General features: G+C 44.1%; 1 protein-coding gene across 5 annotated transcripts in view; it reads right to left on the bottom strand.

The window, feature by feature from the left end:
- The window catches only part of LOC143823922 (protocadherin alpha-C2-like), a 258,537-nt gene that overhangs the window by 147,747 nt on the left and 89,557 nt on the right, over positions 1-21,233 (bottom strand). Inside the window, exon 1 of one of the 5 annotated variants that reach the window (XM_077310659.1) lies at positions 8,672-11,197. The exons of the other annotated variants lie outside the window; for them this stretch is intronic. Within the exon in view, the coding sequence (XP_077166774.1) occupies positions 8,672-11,053 (2,382 nt within the window). The 5' untranslated portion in view covers positions 11,054-11,197. Of the gene's footprint in view, positions 1-8,671; positions 11,198-21,233 lie in introns of those variants that run through there. 5 annotated transcript variants of the gene reach the window in all.

Here is a 21,233-nt window from a genome sequence, read left to right as displayed (position 1 = left end):
AGACTAGCATTTGTCTTTATATGATTTCTCTGAAGATATATATTTTAATCCCAGCATGCTTTGGGTATAGAGTATGAGTAAGAACACTTCCTTCAAATGATGAGCCTCAGTAATGTTCTATTAACATTTTCATTGTCTCATCGAAATGAAAGGAACTGGGACGTTATCTTGCTGACTGACTGGTCATTAAGAAGGAAAAAGAGAAGAAGGAAAAAACTCTTTAGAAAAAGCCTGTTTTGTTTCTGCATCTTCTTGAGAAATTCATCTTCACAGTGTGTCGATCTAGATTAACATTATATCACCATCAGTTTGCTTGAAGAAAGAAGGTCTATAAATATTAAATTAAATCATAAACAAAACAACAAGGATATTGCAACTGAAAAGTCTTGAAATAATAGCAAAGATGAAGATGCTAATTTACCTATCCAAACAGAGAGAAATAGCCATGAGGATGTTATCTGTAGAGGAAAATCATGCCTATTGCGTAATAGTGTGGACATGACCCACTCCAGACTACCTCATCTACCCTTTCCTTTATCTCTCCCAGTGACTCCTGTTGCAAGGGAGCTGACCAGTATGGTGGTAGAGGTGTAGTCAAAATCAACACCTGCACGGTGGAGGGGGACAGGAGTCTTACCCACAGGCCAGCTGAAATGAGGAGCTAGCATTGGATACATGCAAGCCACAGATGCCAGCAGCCCATCCTCACCCAGGGTGCAGTTGGCAGTCATGCCCCTGTTGTGTGCTCCCATTACTTCTCTCTTTCCCCAATGTGTTAGCAGAGTAAATAACACAGTGAGCTTGCACGACCTGATTAAAGAGTAGATAAACATTCATGCAGGAATTAACATACTTGATAGTGCAGAGGAGAGACCAATAGTTGCTAACTACATGTCTAGTGACTGAGTGAGTGAGTGGGTGAGTGAGAGAGAGAGACTGAACTGTGGCTTCCAAGAAGAAACAGGAAATTGCCCCTAAGAGTAGCAATCTGGAGACAGACAAGGAAAGACACAACAGGAGAGAAAGTCCTGACCTCACTATCCTCTCTTCTTCTTCTTCATACACCAGACACTGCCTATTCCAACACCTCTTCTCAAGGCCTAGTGTACAAAGTCCACAAGATTCATTTTCTTATGTAGACTTTGATACTTTTCTCTAGGAAGTGGCTTGGTGAGTACATCTGCAATCATTTCATTTGTAGGACAGTAGTCCAACTCAAGAAGCCCTTCCTTCATGTTTCTTATGACGCAATGCTTCACATCAATGTGCTTAGTTCTTGAGTTGATCTCTGTTAATGCACTAGCCATGGCCTATTCCAACACAATGCACCCTGTAACATTGCCACATAAGGACAAGGCCCCTCCCCAATTTGGTTGCTGCACATCAGGTTCACTGCCACTGTACTACCACACTGGCTGTGAACACTTGAGACTGTGGCTTAATGGCCCGACTGAACCTCTATGCTTACCAGTTCTGTGCCTGCTTGCTTGTCTCTTTTTCTGTCTGGCGGTTTCGTGAAGGTAAAAGTCTAGAAGGATTGGATTGGGAACCTAAAGGAAAGCCCATTGCTAACCCTTCTAAACAAACTTGTGCCTCTAAAATCCCCATTCCTTCAGAAATTCCAAATCCAGTTTCAGTTCTTCAGTCAAGTTCCCAGCATTAGGCTTTCACTGTGCCAAGTAGAGTTCACACAGACAGTAATGAAAGAGAGACATCCCCCTCATCTCAGCCGCACACACATTCAGCAGCATTTGTAAGACTGTGTAGGCATATAACTGAGTTTTATGATCACTTCAAGAGCACTATAAATATTAAGTATTATGACTCTCATACTATTTTTCTATCCTCATTCTAACCAGTTCCTGTCATAGTTTCTTCCATAGCCTTCAACATTATTTTCCTTCTGAAGTTTTAAAAATTGAAAATGTACATTACACTCTCTAGTTCAGAGGTGTCAAACTCATGTGTTATGAGAGCTGGATCTGGTATCGATGTTACTTTGTCGGACCAGGCCGCATATGCCATAAAACATAATGTCAGGTATTGGAGATACAAATTTTATCAAGGACAGCAGCTGTTAAGCTCTGAGTTGGTGTGTGTGGGAGGACTGCAAGGCCCCGTGAACTTGAAGAATGTTCAGAGGAAAACCTGCATGGGTGGACTGAACCAGTGGTGCAGCGCTGGGCCCTGTTGGATGACCTCCGTCGCCAGCTGGATAAGGGCGGGTCGACAGTGCTGGTTCTTCTGGACCTGTCGGCCGCTTTTGACATCGTGGACCACAAGCTGTTGGTCCACCGCCTTGCTGGCACGGGGATACGGGGCACAGCGTTACGCTGGATACGCTCCTTTCTCCAGGACCGGACCCAGAGGGTTGCAGTGGGAGATGAGTTCTCGCGTTCCTATAGACTCCCTTGTGGGGTCCCTCAGGGTGCGGTCCTCTCCCCCACATTATTCAACATCTTTATGCGCCCTCTGGCCCAGCTGGTACGGAGTTTTGGACTGGGTTGCCACCAGTACGCTGATGACACCCAGCTCTATCTCCTAATGGACAGCCGCCCGGACTCCCCCCCGGAACCATTCACCAGATGTTCGAGCAGAGTCGCCTGAAACTCAAACCCTCCAAGACGGAGGTCCTGTGGCTGGGACGTAGGGGGCAGTACCAGGAAGCGCGCTTACCCACCCTGGCAGGGACGCAACTCACCATCACGTCCCAGGCCAGGAACTTGGGTGTGGCCATTGATGCCTCCCTGACTTTGGAGGCGCAGGTCAAAAAAGTAGCGGGCCAGGCGTTTTTCCACCTTCGCCAGGCCCGACTATTAGCGCCCTACCTGTCCCCCGAACACTTAGCCACAGTGATCCATGCAACGGTCACCTCCAGAATAGATTTCTGTAACTTGCTCTACGCGGGCCTTCCCTTGTCCTTGATCCGGAAACTTCAGCTAGTGCAAAACGCAGCTGCTAGGGTCCTCACTGGCACATCTTGGAGGGCCCACATCCAGCCAGTGCTGAGGCAGCTGCACTGGTTGCCTATTGCTGCCCGGATCCGGTTCAAGGTTCTGGTTCTAACCTTCAAGGCTTTACGCGAGTTGGGACCCACATACCTGAGGGACCGCCTATCGCCCTATGCCCCTCGCAGGGCCTTGCGCTCTGCGGGTGAAAACCTGCTGGTCGTTCCCGGCCCTAGGGAAGCACGCCTGGCCTCGACCAGGGCCAGGGCCTTTTCGGTCCTGGTCCCGACCTGGTGGAATGAGCTCCCGGGAGAGCTGCGGGCCCTGAGGGATCTTTCAACATTCCGCAGGGGCTGCAAGACGGAGCTCTTCCGCCAGGTTTATGGTTGAGGCCGGGGCTGATAATAGATCTATGCCTCCCCCGGGGACTCGGGTTCTGGACCTGAAGCAAAACATCATCAGGACCTCCTCTCCACCCGCTAGTAGTGGGAGGGAGGGGGGGGAGTTGAGCTGCCATTCTTGCCATGCCGGCAATATTGGCAATGTTATTATTGTTTTATGGGGTTTTAATGGGGAATTGCGATATTGTTACCCGCCACGAGCCGCAAGGGAGTGGCGGGCTATAAATCTAATAATAATAATAATAATAATAATAATAATAATAATAATAATAATAATAATAATAATACTCCCATGACATAGAGGGGAGCTAATTCCTTCCCTAGTCTACTCCTACTAAGCCCAGGCCCCAGGGTAAAAACATGAAGGGATTGGGTGTTGCAAGCTCCCCTGAGGCCCTAAACCACCACGGACGGGCAATAAGAAGACAAGAAAACTACCCGCCCACTTGCAGAAGCATGGAGTGTAGCCGGGGTCCAAAGCCCCATGCATGGTGGGACCCAGGGAAATCAAAGCCTGTTAAGCTGGAGGAACCCAAGCAATAGTGGTCACTTCCAGCCAAGGCCACCAGGTGACGTATGGTAAGGGAGCCATAGATGATCAGCAAGCCTCATCACTCCCATGTGGTGGCCCCTGCTCCACGCCAAAGACCACTGGATCATTTGATGGGGGAGCAGGCACCACACACACTGGGCAGCTGTGGAAGAAGGAGGCCTGGCCACCAAGTCACATGCTTGAAGGCAGGATTATGCCCCCAATGTGTGGGGGAAAACTGCTAAAGAATGTTCCCAATGGGCCAAAGCACAACTGCCAAGGGGGGAGGAGGTTATGAATATGGCAACAGCACTGGTTACCACATGCATACCACCCTCCATATGCAAACACTGATCCCTGTGGCCACCCAAGAGAGCATCCCGTAGCTGCAGGTCAAGCAGAGAACTGTGAGACTTCACCTTGGAACCCTAAGCTGGCATGAATGTGGCTGCTGTAGCTCCCAACTCACCAGTGAGGCTGCCACTGAAGCAGAGGAGTTCTGCCATGCTGAAGCCGCAATTGGGATGTCTCCACTCATTACCCCTCCCAAGCAGCCTGTTCCTTCCCTTGCACCAGTTGCTGGCTGTCCAGATAAGAGCCCTGGGTGGTCCAGTACTGGCTCGGGATGAGGCACAATGGCGGCAAAACCCAGAGTAACCGATTATGCACGCAGCAATCCCGGCGCCGCTTCTGGTTGCGCCCCGGTCACCCGGAAGCTGCGCTTTCTTCCACGTTTCGCTAACACGGCTTTTTCGGCTGAATGCACCGAAGCTGTGGCCGGTTGCCACCGGCACCGTGCGTTATCGGTGATTTTAGTCGCCGCCATTCCACCCCAAATGTGTGTTATTCCCCCTGTGCATAATGGGTCACACAGGTCACAAAATTATCTAATGCCGTTCAAGCCAGACAACCCAGGAAATGACAGAAAACAAACACAGCACAGCTATACAGGATTCGGAGCTTTCAGAGTAGACTTCCAGGGAAGTCACTGACCATCTGTTGTGGAACCCTTTCCTTCCTTTCCATACACTCCCAGGATAGGAGCAATGATATTGACTGAAAAATTATTAAACAGAAAAACTTAGAATAACAATCATATAAACACATTCACAACCATATCTCCTCAGATTTTGCTTTATGATTGTCCAGTACAAAAATACATGATGTTATGAGCACATTATCAAAAGTCACAAATCTTCTGCCATTGCATTAAACCATGACAATTCAATAGGGCTACCAACCTCTGGATTCCTCCCATAATTCCAACATAGCTCCAGATAGTTGTTTCCGTGGAGGAAATGGCAGCGTCAGACTCTAGTACACCATAGAGTTTATGGCATACAGTCTAGGAAAAACAGAACGCCAAAAGTGGCTATAGAAGGTAAATGATCTAAAATAGCGATCCCCAACCTGTGGGCTGCGGACCACATGTGGTCCTTCGACTAATTGGAGGTGGGCCCCGAAGGACGCCTTCTCCCCCCCCCCCGCCCTTTACTTCATCCCCCCCCCCCCAGCCCTTTACAACACACTTCATTGTTGTGGCGTGTCTGTATCTTATTTTGAAGGGATGTTTAAACATTACCATAGCGATCAGAGAGCGTTAGGGCAGTGGTTGAGAGTAGAGGAGTAAACTACCCCCCCCACCGGGCCTCAGTAGAAGGTGTTGAGTGGTCCCCGGTGAGTGGTCCCCGACGTTTTGTGGTCCCCGGTGATAAAAAGGTTGGGGACCACTGCTCTAAACATCTCCTAAAGCATACCATAGAGATGCCATAGAAACTAGGAGAAACTGATTGTCACTTGTAAGGACACTAAACACCAGAGGCTGCTTGATGATGGAATGTTGCTGGCTGGTATCTTCCTAGACAGTGAGGGTTTGTTTTTGTTTAGTTCTTTTGCCTCAGCAATTTAAAAAATCAGGATTTTCAGAAGAGTTTTAAGTTCAATGGAGTTTTAAGTTCAATGCACAAATAAAGAACACATACAAAATTAGTCTATGTGTTGTACATTGAAAGAAATGGAGAAACTGACAGACAGTGGGAAATTTAAATTAAAAATCAAATTTGGGCAGGGGGAGGTGATGTCACAGAAAGGTGATTTGGAGAATCTGACCTTTGATATGGACATTAAAGAATGTGAGCTCAACCAATGTGGGCCTATGATGCACAGGCGTTTTCCCTTGCTTTCACCATGCAAGTTTATCAGGTTTCCTTTGTTGTTCTGTATTTTCCTTCCTTCAGCATCCAATTCACTTTCTGGTTACTGTTTCCCAGGTTTCCTAAGAGTGCTTTTGTGTCAGTTTTCCCCTTGTTGCCAGTTAGCTTTCAGATCAAGTTCAAGGTTTTGGTTTTAACTTTCAAGACTATATGCAATCTGGGTCCTGCCTATCCGAGGGACCACTTATACCCTTATGCTCCCCCCACAAGGCTCTTCAATCTGCGGATATGAATTTGCTGGTTGTCCTGGGTCCCCGGGAAGTGTGCCTGGCCTCAACCAGGGCCAGGGCCTTTCTGGTGGAATGAGTTCCCGGAAGGGCTGAGGGCCCTTTCGAAGCTCTCTGGGTTCCGCAGGGCCTGCAAAATGGAGCTCTTCTGCCAGGTGCTTGGTTGAGACCAGGGTAATAAGATTGAGTCCCTCCACTTTGTATTTCTTGTACTCCTTTGTATCTGTAGCCTCCCTCCAGGCCAAACATTGCCTGTGATCATCTATTAGTGCAACAGCGACTGCCGCTCAGAAGGATTGAGGGTTTGCATGGGGAAGTAGATTATGCATTGTTATTGTCATTAATTGTATTGGAATGTTGTTTTTATCTTTTTTATGTAAATAAAAAATTATAATCTATAAATATGATAAATTTAAAAAATAATAAATTACACTTCCAAGTCAAAGGTAATTTAAAGCACATAGATTCCCTCAGATATCCCACCCAGACATCCTTTTATTACCCCTTGAAGGTCACTCCCCTACTGACATCAAGATTGTTCCACCCATTCTGTACCTTCTGTCATTCTCCCCCTTCCATCAGTGTACAAGCTCCATTTTCCCCTTTAAAAAAATGACTAGTAGCATGAGTCTATCAATATGAAATTATCACAAGTCTCGGATCGCCGAATTTAAAAAATTTAAAATGCAGGGGGGGGGAGTTTAAAGGGAGCTGTGCAAGGTTTAGTTCCCTGCTGGTATTGACTTAAAAGGGCATTGGACAGGAGGTACATGGCAGCATTCCCAAAGAGGAAAATAAGGATTTCAGTGCTGCATGTAAACAAAATAAAGGGAGGGGAATTGTCCGTGTGGAATGAAACTGGCATGAGATATGTACAGAGAGAGAAACCAAGAAGCTAAAGTTTTGAAAATGTTTTTCCTTTTAATGTTTTAGTGAGCAAAGTTTTTTTTTTTTTTGTGGGACCATTTTGTTAATCTCTGCAATCTTAACATTGAAATGGTGGCTGAGCTACATGGACCTTCTGCAAACCTCCAAATTTAAGAATCACTTGAGATTGATCTATTTAGAGTACAGGGTGCAATCCTCACAAGACAGACTTTTTAAAACTGCCAAGGGCACAAACAGTATGCAGGATTCAATTAGAGAAAAGCATGCAAATTATGACATGGGAGAAACAACCCCCCCCCATTTTTTTTTAATTTAGAGGCATAAAACTACAAAACCTATCCAGAGCTTCTGCCAGATGATTTCCACCCCCACCCCCATAAAAACTGCAGCCCCGTGCAAAGCATGCTGGAATTACAGTTGACTTTGCATAGGTGCACACATACACACACAAATACATGTTACCAATGATCACAGCTTGCTACGTTAGTGGGTCCTACCATGTAGTCTGTACACTCAACATGTTCTCCTATATTATGAGATCGTGTCACTTTCCCCCATTTTTCCCAGTGGCTGTTATCACAGCAGAGATAGTGCTAATGCTGAACAATATGGAAAATAAGACTTGTAAGTTTCAAAAAACGTTTTGTCAATTTCAACACTGAATCCCCCCCCCTTTGCCTGTGTTCCTTTCTTCTTAATTTGACTCAATGAACTGATACTAAAATGCATGCACAAAATCTGAACAACAAGGATTATTGGATGCCACTGCACAGTTGCAACAGGGCAATTGTGCAATCAAAAAAAAAATCTTTGGATACCACCACCCACATGCCAAAAATGACAGTCCACCCCAGTTTAGAGAATTGTCATTTTAAACTGTAGATACAGAATAAATACACTGGAAGGGAAAGAACGGGGTGTAAGGTGGGTATAAATCCAAAGTCAAGATAAAAGGCTTATTGCTCTGAAAATCTGTGCATTTGTCATGATATCATTCCCACTAAGATCCATCAACAAACTCTGCCCTCCAAAAGGACTACCCCAAAATCTCCAAGAATTTCCCAAACCAGGATTGGCTAGCTTGTTATTTAAACATCTTTCTTCAATATTTTGAATGCAGATGAGATATCAGATTTTAATGGAAAGAACATTTGCCATTGTCATTCCCTTCAGAACTCCCATTGTCTGGGTGACATTTGAAAAATTACTTTTCATATTAACTTTATCAAAGATATCTTTAAAGTATTTCTTTACTAAAGCTGCATTTATATACCATGATAAACTATGGCTTGTGGATATCTGAGAGCCGACAATTGTAGGGTGGTCACAAACTGAGTACTGAACCAGAGTTTACCCCTGGTTTGGGAGTCCAGGTTTGTACTAACTGTGATTGGCTGTGACATCTTAATCCCAACTTGTTTAGGGCCAAAACAGAATAACTGTGTCAATGATGGCAACTCACCTGCCCAGCAGCATTCAGGACCAGCTCCTTCCCATTCTCTGCCAATACAGGAACGTTGGGGCTGAAAACCATGAGGTCGCTTTTGGCTCCAGCATCCCCACTCACACCTGCCAGGATGTGGCTGTGGCGATTGGAATACGACCAGCTGCCCACTTCACTGGCACACACCAGCGTGGCTGTGCCAGGGCCATACATCATTGCCTCCTTGGCCTGGCTCTGGCATCGCAGTGCCACATAGACGAGGATCACCAGCAGGAACAAACTGGACACCGAGCAGATAGCGATGATCAGGTAAAGGTTGGCCGTGTCTGCCAGGGGCTTTGGGCTTCCCCCTGTCCTAGAGAGGCGGGCATCACTCTGGGCAGCCTGGGCACTGACTACCAATGACACACTGAAGGTGGCTGTGGTTGACTGTACTGGCTTGCCATGATCCTTCACCAGAACAAGCAGACTCTGGATGTTGCTGCCCTCTGCCTCTTCCAAAGGACGTGTGGTACTGATCTCACCACTGTAAAGACCCACTCGCCATGGGCTGCTGGTTGCATCATGCAATTCATAGCGAAGCCAGGCATTGTAGCCTGAATCAGCATCCAGGGCATGGATCTTTCCCACCATCTGCCCAGCTGACACAGGTACCTTCAGCAGAATGGGCATATCCTGAGTTGGACCAGACACTGCAGGTGAATTGTCATTTTCATCTAACACAAAAACTTGGATGGTCACATTGCCACACAAGGAGGGCAGCCCAGCATCCTTGGCCCTCACCTGGAATTCCAGCAGCTTCACCTCCTCATAGTCCAAGGGCTGCAAGGCATACATCTTCCCACTTTCCGAATGCACCGAGATGTAGCTTGACAGGGGCCAGAGTTTCTCATCCAGCCAGTAGCTGACCAGGGCATTCTCAGCCACATCTGGGTCTGAGGCAGACACCGTGAAGATATGAGCACCAGGCGGGTTGTTTTCTTTCACAAAAATGGTGTAAGAAGGCTGTGCAAAAGTAGGTGCATTGTCATTCACATCACTGATTGGCACTACCAGGCTGCTGCTGGCTGACAGTGGAGGGTCCCCTTGGTCTTCAGCTATCACCACCAAACTGTACTCAGCAACCCGCTCCCGATCCAGTGGCTCAGCCAGTACAAGTGAATAATAATTCTTGAAGGTGGATGTCAGTTTGAAGGGGAGCCCAGTGGGCCGCATTGAGCAGGTCACTTGTCCGTTGACTCCAGAGTCCCTGTCTGAGATACTGATGAGGGCCACCACAGTCCCTGGTGGGGAGTTTTCAGGCACTGGCACTGACAAGGAGGACACCGTCACTTCAGGAGCATTATCATTCACATCCAAAACTTCAATCAGAACTTTGCAGTGTCCAGATAATGGAGGATTCCCCTTATCCTGGGCTTCCACTTGTATTTCATAAAAATTCCTGTTCTCGAAATCTATATTTCCTTTCACATGGATCTCCCCAGACTCTTGATCAAGGACAAATTTTTCTTTCCCATTTGGAGGAGAAAAACTGCTTGATATATACAAAACCTCCCCATTTGTTCCCTCATCCAAGTCAGTAGTATTCAGCCTGATTGCTAATAACCCATTGTCTGAGTTTTCTAATAGCTGAACTTTGTAAACTGACTGGTTAAAGACAGGGGGGTTGTCATTTGCATCCAAAACTTTGATCACCAGCTGGACCGTGCCAGTGAGCTGTGGCTGGCCTCCATCAGTGGCTGTGAGTAACAAATGGTGGGCAGCACTGTCTTCTCGGTCTAGGGGCTTCCTTAGAACAAGGAACAAAGATGCACTGTGTTCATGATTTTCCTTAACATCTAGAATAAAATGTGGATTTGGGCTTAGCTTATAGGTGAGCAAAGAGTTTGCATTGATATCTGCATCAGAAGCTCCCTCTAGAGGAAACTGTGCATCACGGACACTGGATTCGAAAATAGCAAGATGCTTCTCTGTTACAGGGAAAACAGGGGCATTGTCATTGATGTCTACAATCTCCACCTGTACATGGAAAACTCTCAAGGGTTTGTCCACAAGGGCCTCCAGATGAATGATGCACACAACACTCTCAGCACACAGCTCCTCCCTGTCTATCCGAGAATTCACAAACAAAACCCCATTCTGTATATTTACCTCAAAATAGTCCCCCCGCCCTTTGGAGAGCATCCGGAACAACCGAGGCACCAGCTCGCTCACCTCCAGCCCCAGGTCCTGCGCGATGCGGCCCACAAAAGTGCCGTGCTGGGATTCCTCAGGGACAGAATACTGGAGCTGGCCACTCCCCATTTCCCAGGCCGTGTGGAGGAGAAGCAGTTGTAGCAGCCAAGCCTTTACAGAATCTGTCTGCCAAGCAAGCATGGCAGCCCCCCAATCCGATGGCATCCAAGTCTGGCCTTCTTAATCAATCTCTAAAGGAATGGAGTCCAAAGAGTTCATCTGCTTCGTTGTATCTGAGGCCGGGTGAGTCAATTCCAGTGGGTTTGCATCTTGTGGCCGCAATTCCTATTGTGGATATGACAGGAGAGATTTTCGGTCTCTCCAAAGGAGGAGCTCTGGATTTTCAGGCTTCCTTAAATATTTTCTTAGGCAACAGTGACCCCTTGTGACTGAATTTCAAACTTGAGACACAGTCTACTAAATTCTGGTTTTAATTTGTGTTTATAATATTGTGCCAATACATGCACTTTTATAGGTTTTTACATCCAGTCAAAATTCTTAGCCTCCATTAATCTTTCTTTTGTTGCTACGTTGAATTTCCTTTGTTTATCTGAATATTTTGGATTGACTCAAGTTCTTTAAGGATGTTGTTAATTTCTCCATTTCTGTCATCAAATCTGAGAAGCTTTCATTCTCTTTCATTCAGTGTTTTTAGTCTTCAACTGAAGGTTCCTAGTTGCCAGAAGAAACTAACTAATTTGACACTTCCTTCGGGTTAGATCTGTTCTGGGTCTTGATGAGATCCACCAGGGCATTTCTGAGTCCTCTTTTCCCCCTTCCTTCCTGGCAGAAGATAATTTCCAAGTATTCTGAAATGTTAATCACTTCCTAAATTTCCTTCTCTCCAGTTCCCCTCTTATGGGTGTAAAACTGTTACTTACCTGAGAGCCCTGCATATATAAACACACACACACACACATTTAGGCATTGTTTTCTTAATTCCTGTGATTTATTTGCATGTGATGCCTTATCAATTTTGGGGGTGTGTCATGTCTACTTTTCTTATTGCTGAAAAAGGAATATAATATTTTTAATTGAAATTTGGTGCAGTGATAATGCTCAAATGGAAGCGTTCTTACTTCTTGCTCGCGGAAATCAGGGGTACAATTGGATACCAGCTTCATTTTAAATCCAGATTCTCAGTAGGGTTGCCAGTCTCCAGGTGATAGCTGGAGTTTTCCTGGAATTACAGCTGGTCTCAACATAAAAGAGATCAGTTCTCCTGGAGAAAATGGCTGGCTTGGAAAGTAGACTCTAGGTCATTTTACTCCACACTGAGGTCTTTCCCCCAAACTAACTCCACCCTCTTCAGGCTCCACCCCCAAAGCTCCAGGAGTTTCACAATCCAGAGGTGGAACCCTTAACGCCCATTCAACATTTTGCATAGGATGTGGGCAAGACCAGGCCCATGACACAGGCTCCCTCCTACTTTTTAAAAATTATTTTTGTAACATCCAGACTGACCACGAGTTCTGGTGAACTCCAAAACCTACACAATTCTGGGCCATTAGGATTGGTCCTAATAAAAGGTATTACATGAGTTATGTTTCAGAAATTTTTTTAAAAGATTTCAAATGGCCTTTGAAAAGCCATTTGAAAAGGCCACTCTGGTTCCATCCCATTACTAGAACATGGGCTATGTGTCACCCTTTTGTTACGTTTTGTGAAATGGTACGTATAGGATAGGAAATAATGAGGACAAGTTTGTGCAGAGCTCAGGGGGTTGTCTTTGGGCTTTAGACTTCCCCCAGTATCTTCTGGGATGAGTTCTCTACAGTACTATAAGACAGGACTGGCTGATGTCCTGAAGACACAAACAGTGAGTGGAAAAGAGAAACATGTTGTTTGTTCCTAGATGACAATGTTAAGTGGATTGCCAAAAAGGTTACTCTCATGGATATCCTTGCATACAATTACTACTGCTGTTATTATTCATGCTTTAAGACAAGTCTACTGTAAAGAGGTTCTTTCAGACTAAATTTTAATCCCATAAAATAACATTGTTAAATTACTTAATGTAAATTTTTAAAATTGTTCCATATAAAATCTGCTTTGTTTTTTACAAAGCAGAAAAATGTAAAGATGAACAAGAATTGACCAACAGTTACAGAGTATTGGACAACGAAAGTAAATAAGTGCAATCCTGTCACAAAGTTTGGAACTTCATCTTCTAGGATCATGAATTAAGAAGTAGGCAGAATAATATTAACCTTCCCAGATTCCATTTTCACTCTCTCTTTTTTTTTTCTGGTTCTTTGTAGGTTACATTTTTTAATCCATTTCCCTCCAATTGTTTGCTTATTTTATTTATTTTCAAAGTTTACAAGCCACCTTTCCACCCATCTTAGAGTCCCCAATGCAGCATACAATCACAACATTAAAACAGCATTGAAAATATAGATAAGTACACAGGAGCTATTTAAAACAAATAAAACATACAAACATGTCAAGATAATTACGATATCCTTTAGCTTCTACCAGAGACAGGAGACACAAAAGAGGCCTCAGCCCACCATGAACTCCTCCAAAGACGCTTTCTCACATGTTGGAAATGCCTGTTCTTAAGGAGCTATCTCCACCCTGGGACAATTTTTGGCCTAGAACCTTCCAATTTTTTCAAGTGACTACCAGTATTTTGATTGGCTCCATCCCAATGACAGCCATTTTGTGATAGCCTTGTCCCCAGGGCAGCTCTTTTATGGCAGCAAGAAACTAAGACAACCACACTGACTCAAACCGTTTTAATGAAGTAGTGCCAGAATTAATGCTGTTAAAATACTCATTTTCAGAGACAGATGTCTTCCTCAGTGGCTGCAAAATTAATAAAATGTACATTTAATATATAATCCTTAATCAAAGTCAGGTGCCTCTATTCATGAAAGACTGCATACCTTAAATAGTATGGAAATCTATGATATGAATACAAAATTATTAAAGGAAATATTTAAGCAATTGTTAAAGAATTATTTAAAGGCTTACCTACAAATATAACATGGCCCATACGGTCTCAATCTTAATCGTAGTATGCAGGGATGTAGTCATATAATCTACAATGATTTCTATGAATTTATGTTTAAACATATGATTTTTTTTATTTAGGTACTATATCTCTTAAAATAGCTTTCCATACTACTTAAAGTACATGGCCTTTCATTAATACAGACATTTGACTTTGATTAAGGATTATATATTGAATGTACATTTTATTAATTTTGTAGCCACTGAGGAAAACATCCATCTCCGAAAACAAGTATTTTACCAGCACTCATTCTGGCACCACATCATTAAAATTGTTGGTGTCAGCTTGTCCTCATTTCTTGCTGCTAGCCTGGTCTTCTCTACTCAACTCTTTTATAGCAGCATCCACTACCTTTTAAAAAAATTAAGTGCCCATTGACTCAACAAATCTGGGCACTTTGTCCCAGGAGATTTCTAGGAGTCCTTTGTTAGTTTGACTACCCTGATAATACCTGGGCAGGAGGGCTTTCATTCTGCACACTACTCAGCCTTATCTTATGCTTTATGGCCCATCTGTATAGGGCGCTGTTTCCATACTAGGATGGATCATGCCCATATAAGGTAACCAGATCCAAGTTGGAAAACTTCTAGAGATTTGTAGACAGAGATGGAACCTGGGGAAGAGAGGGATTTTAGTGGGTACAATGCCACAGAGTCCACTCTCTAAAGTATCCATTTTCTCCAGGAGAACTGATCTCTGTCGTCTGGGGGTGAGCTGAAATTCTGGGAAGTCCAAAGATTCCACCCGGAGGCTGGCATATCTATGCCCATATTCCCCCCGCCCCCCGCCCCCATGTAGATTTCAACATTCTTTTTGACTCAAAAGCAAAATAGGCCATCATAGATACAGCACACTGCAGTAGCCAGCTCTGAAGTGGAAATTCTGTGACTGCAGGCTCAGGTGAAAAAAGCGCTTATAGAACAACTACTCAAGAGAGTTCATGTGAGAGGACCAAGCCACCCCAGTGCTACATATTTGCCCACTAGACACGAATCCAATTATTCTGTATAATATATTCTGTATCAGATGTATTTGAGTACAAACTTTTCAATTATTATATTAACTAAGCAATTATTAAACCAAAGAACTCAGCAACCCTTTCATTTATATAGCCATGACATTCTGCCTTGTGGTTTTATGTATTATTTTTCAGAACCAACAAAGAAATTTGAAGTTACACATAATCTATCGGAAAACAGTTTCTTGCCATTACGTGAAAACATGTCCATAATGTTCCCAACACGATGCAAAGACGCTTCTGCATGAGTGTTAAGGTTCATTCCATAATGAATCGTGTCATAAAACTTAACTGGTGGTGGAAAGGGCCACCAAATGGCAGCTGACTTGTAACAGCAATGTAGATTTTCAAGACAAGAGATGTTCGGAGGTGGTTTGCCATTCTCTGATTCTGGGGCCTATTCTGCACACAATAGATAATGCACTTTCGATGCACTTTAGAAGTAGATTTTCCTGTTCTGCACAGGAAAATCCAGCTGCCAAAGCACATTGTAAGAGCATTATCCTCTGTTTGCAGACTAGGCCTGGGTATCATTCCTAGACATCCTTGGTGGTCTTCCATCCAAGGACCAAATAGGGCCGCCACTGCTTAGCTGCCACGACTGAAATAGTCTGGCCCATCAAGGTCAGAGCTTATTACAAATTACAAAAAATATATATTATTTAAATATATATAGTTGTTTTATAACTATATATATTTTAAGAATACCATTTTTGTAAACCAGAGTTAAGAATTCATTGTTGGTTACAGTCAAAAATATCTATGAGGTTTTTCTCAGCAAAAACTTAAAATTATCTTCCATAAATTACATTATTTGTTCTGTTACCTCTGTCTGTTAAATATTTTTTTCAACAGGAAATACGAATTACCTATATTGTGATATATTTATTTTGATTTATAAATTATCCAGGAATTTCAGTAAAACAAGAAATTGATTAAATCACTGATAACTGATTTGCCTAATTAAATATTACTGGTCTGGATCTTAGACCTTGAGATGAAAATCAATGGTTGGATTCATTTACAGCGTCATCATACTTGTATAAATACTTGTATAAATCTACAACAGATGACTCTTAGTAATTGGAATTCTTTGCAATTTGGAACTGTAAACTGACTTGAAAATCAGTTGATCACATGATAGGGAGCAAACAAGGGAATAAAGCAGAATGAGTCCATAATGCCCTTGGGTGTGTTCATGTTGCTCTATTTTCTTTTTAAAGGCGATAGGGAAGGAATTCCATGCCTGTTTCCTGATTTTACTTCACTGTATATTTCGTTTACACCATACTCTTTAACCTGCTTATGAGAAAGTTTACAACCATGAACAAATAAAATCAGCAATAAACAACAAAAATAGCAGTACAAATAATTTAATTTTCACTTTTAAGAACCGTAATGATTCCATACAACTCACCGGTCCAGCAACATTTGGGATCAGTTCCTTCCCATTCTCAGCCAAGATAGGAATGTTGGGGCTGAAAACCATGAGGTCACTTTTGGCACCAGCATCTCCACTCACACCTGCCAGGATGTGGCTGTGGCGATTGGAATACGACCAGCTGCCCACTTCACTGGCACACACCAGCGTGGCTGTGCCAGGGCCATACATCATCGCCTCCTTGGCCTGGCTCTGGCATCGCAGTGCCACATAGACGAGGATCACCAGCAGGAACAAGCTGGACACTGAGCAGATGGCGATGATCAGATACAGGTTGGCAGTGTCTGCTAGGGGCTTTGTGCTCCCCCCTGTTCTAGAGAGGCGGGCATCACTCTGGGCAGCCTGGGCACTGGCCACCAGTGACACACTAAAGGTGGCTGTGGTTGACTGCACTGGCTTGCCATGATCCTTCACCAGAACCAGCAGACTCTGGATGTTGCTGCTCTCTGCCTCTTCCAAAGGACGTGTGGTACTGATCTCGCCACTGTAAAGACCCACTCGCCATGGGCTGCTGGTTGCATCATGTAATTCATAGTGAAGCCAGGCATTGTAGCCTGAATCAGCATCCAGGGCATGGATCTTGCCCACCATCTGCCCAGCTGACACAGGTACCTTCAGCAGAATGGGCATATCCTGAGTTGGACCAGACACTGCAGGTGAATTGTCATTTTCATCTAACACAAAAACTTGGATAGTCACGTTGCCACACAAGGAGGGCAGCCCAGCATCCTTGGCCCTCACCTGGAACTCCAGAAGTTTCACCTCCTCGTAATCCAAGGGCTGCAGGGCATACAGTTTCCCACTCTCCGAATGCACCGAGATGTAGCTTGACAGTGGCCAGAGCTTCTCATCCAACCAGTAGCTGACCAGGGCATTCTCAGCCACATCTGGGTCATAAGCAGACACTGTGAAGATGTGAGCACCAGGCGGGTTGTTCTCTTTCACGAACACTGTGTAAGAGGGCTGTGCAAAAGTGGGTGCATTGTCATTCACATCACTGATTGGTACTTCCAGACTGCTGCTGGCTGACAGTGGAGGGTCCCCTTGGTCTTGTGCTGTCAACATCATACTATACTCAGCCACCTGCTCCCGATCCAGTGGCTCAGCCAGTACCAGTGAATAGTAATTCTTAAAAGTGGATGTCAGCTTGAAAGGGAGTCCAGAGGGCTGCATCAAGCAGGTCACTTGTCCATTGACCCCAGAGTCCCTGTCTGAGATACTGATAAGGGCCACCACAGTCCCTGGTGGAGAGTTCTCAGGCACCGGCACTGACAAGGAAGACACCGTCACTTCTGGGGCATTGTCATTCATGTCCAGGACTTCAACATGCACCTTGCAATGTCCAGACAAAGGAGGGTTTCCTTTGTCTTCTGCCACAACTTGGAGATCATATAAATTAATATCTTCAAAATCTACTTTGCCAAACACTCTAAGTTCCCCAGTGTTGGAATTTATACGAAATACCTTAGTAAAACTTGATGGGACATTATTACTAAAAATATAAGAGATTTCTTTATTGATTCCTTCATCTAAATCAGTAGCATTCAGTTTAATAACCAATGTCCCATTGGCTGCATTTTCCTGCAACTTCACCCTGTAAACTGACTGGTTAAAGACAGGGGGGTTGTCATTTGCATCCACCACATTGATCACCAGCTGGACTGTGCCCGAGAGCTGTGGCTTTCCCCCATCAGTGGCCGTGAGCAATAAACGATGCAGAGGGGCTTTTTCCCTGTCTAGTGCTGCCTTTAATACAAGTACTGGAGATTTACTCTGGTCCTCTTCACTTCCTGAATCAAGAACAAAATAATCATTTGGGCTAAGTTTGTATTTTATCAGGGCATTGGCATCTGTATCTGCATCTGAGGCACCCGCAAGTAAGAAATGAGATCCTGCCACCCTAGTTTCTGCAATGGCCAGAATCTGTTCATGTACTGAGAATGCAGGAGCATTGTCATTTATGTCTTTGATCTCCACCTCCACATGGAAGACCCTCAAGGGTGTATCCACAATCACCTCCAGGTGAATGGCACAATCCGTATTCCTGGCACACAGCTCCTCCCTGTCTATCCTGGAATTAACAAACAGAATCCCATTCTGCACATTTACCTGAAAATACTCTTCCTGTCCTTTGGAAACCATCCGGAACATGCGAGGCACCAGCTCACTCACCTCCAGCCCCAGGTCTTGAGCGATGCGGCCCACAAAGGTGCCGTGCTGGGATTCCTCCAGCACAGAATAATGGAGCTGGCCGCTCCCCACCTCCCAGGCAGTGTGGAGGAGAATCAGCTGCAGCAGCCGCTTCGCCCCATCATCCTTCTGCCAAGCAACCATGGCAAGCTCACGAAACCCCAGCAGTCTCAGCTGTTTTTAGGGCTCTTCTCATCCACACTGGCCTTTCCAAAATCAGTGGAATTTTCTCCTGCTGCGTTGCATCCCTTGTGCGCTTTATTCCTGTTGTGGATCAGAAAGGCAGGCTTTCCTGTCACTCCCAGGGAGGAGCTCTGTGTTTTCAGTCGTCCTTAAATTTTCCCTTAGACAACAGTGACCTCTCGTGACGGAATTTAGAAATGGAGAAACAGTTTCAGATGAAATTGTTCTAACTTTTCCTTTCTATTTGTTTTCACATGCCTACTTTGAAAGCATTGCATCCATGTTTCCCTCATTGAGAGCTACGTTTATTCCCTTTTTAAAAACCTACAATGAATAGGAGCCTTGTGGCACTTGAAATAACGTACAGCATTTTATTCCAGCAGGGGTTTCCATGGACATCATCATAGGCCATGGTTTTTTATTTTTCTGAGTAGCCGTGTTGGTCTGAAGTAGCACAATAAAATCAGAGTCCAGATTAACTTTTGCTTATATAGTCCTACTGCTATGATGGTCAGTTCTTAGTCTGATGACAAGTGCTTGCACTTGAAAGCTCATGCCTTGAATAAATCTTTGTTGGTCTTTGTTGGCTACTGGACTCTATTCTTCATCAATTCATCTTAGCTTCTTTTACAACTTGGCCATTTCACACATTATGTTTTGCTTTGTTTTCAGATTCCACCAAATGTTCACATATTACGTGTGAATGTGACCCATACATCTGCAAATTACTGTGTCCTACGAGGCACACTCACCAGGGATCCAAATTTTGCTTAATATCTCAACCAAGAGTAAATTTGTGTGAGCTTGTAGTCATATAATGCCTGAAAGCCAGTATGGTGCAGTGGTTATCAGCAGGTTTGATTCCCACTCCTTCATATGAAGCCTACTGGGTGGCCTTGGGCCAGTCATGGTACTCTCAGAACTCAGCCCCACCTGCCTCACAGGATGCCTGTTGTGGGGGGAGGAAGGGAAGGTGTTTGTAAACTGCTTTGAGACTCCTTAAGATAGAAAAAAGTGGGAGGCATTAAAACCAAACCTACTCCTCCTGAAACAGCCTTTTATTCCCCTCCCCCCTTCTTTGGTGATAATGATGAGTCAACGGTATGTTGCAGTTGTACCTTCTCTGTCATTGGACACTCTCAATTATTATTATCATATATAATTTCAGAATACATTCTTTGCATGGCTAGCTCCAGGGCTGGGAGGCAGCAGCCCATAGTGCCCCCATTCAGTCCCCTACTGGGACCACTTCTGCAGTATCATTTACTCCTCTTCCATTCCCAAGTACAAGCCTGGCTTGCTTCTGGAAATGGGAGATTGCCCCAGTAGTCCACTTCCATTTCCTGCTAGGAAAGTACCTGCCAGCAGCAGAGGGCAACATCCTTGTGCTCCTTTTTGGTCATGTCAACACCAACCGTATTGCGTTGAGTTCTACCTTCCCTGAGTTGTGCTCCGTTCCTTTTGAGTACCTGCCCCAACAAGAAATAGATCATTGCCATGCCACTCATGTCTATGGGACAACTGACAAATGGCAATGATTTCTCAAATGATTTGCAGCTCCAAGAAAAAAAGGATATTTGCAGATTTTCATAGTGGGGGTTTATATACATGCTATTGTACATCTATTTGTCTATACTCCTTTGCTACAGAAATAATACTTTAATGTATCAATTATTGCTATTTTACTGTTTTTATAGATGTTGTTATCCACCCTGAGCCTTTAAGGAAGGGCATGCTTAAAATATGTTGTTGTTGTTGCTGCTGTTGTTGTTTGTTGTATGATCTTTAGTGAAATTTATTATTATTTATTTGATTTATTGCCCGCCACTCCCATTTAATGGCTCCCATTTAATGGGGCCACCCACAGGTAAGAGGGGGTCTACCCAGGAGACCCTATGTATCTTTTCCTTTAAAATGCTAACAGCAGTGGGGAAAACAGTTTGGAATAGTGAAACCCAGCAGAGATTAAACCTGTCTCCCTTCTCTGCACAGTCCCAAGATAAATTAAGGTTACAGGAGCCTGCAATTTCTATGTCTTGCGTGTCTGCTTGAAGTAACTTTGAACCTTGTACGACCAATCGCTTACCCACAGATACTCAGTGGCACATATGGGTGTTGCAAGAACTATGGAGTAAGATATGCAAAGTGATTTAAACCCTTATAAGCACTGATTAAATGCTAAGTAAAAGTGTGAGATTAACCATGTAACAAATATTGCATGTGAAATTGCATTGTTTCTTGAGAATAAGAAGAGAGTTGGTAGAAAAGAGCAAAAAGGAAGTCTTTCTTTTATATTTTTGGTACAATTCAGTGCTCTCATCAAAGGTGATGAATTGGTGGCTCTGATGAGGGTAGAAAGGTGATGTATAAATTATGTAAATGAAATAAATACATAATTTAAAATGCATCACCTTAAATATTTCAGGGTCAACTAGCTCTCTTAAAACAATAAAAAAGATGTTAAAATAATAAAAGTGAGATTTGCAGTACCACC

Source organism: Paroedura picta, chromosome 14, assembly GCF_049243985.1.
Source record: "Paroedura picta isolate Pp20150507F chromosome 14, Ppicta_v3.0, whole genome shotgun sequence".
In the NCBI taxonomy this organism is placed as follows: Eukaryota; Metazoa; Chordata; class Lepidosauria; order Squamata; family Gekkonidae; genus Paroedura; species Paroedura picta.
This window is presented reverse-complemented; position numbering and strand designations above follow the sequence as displayed.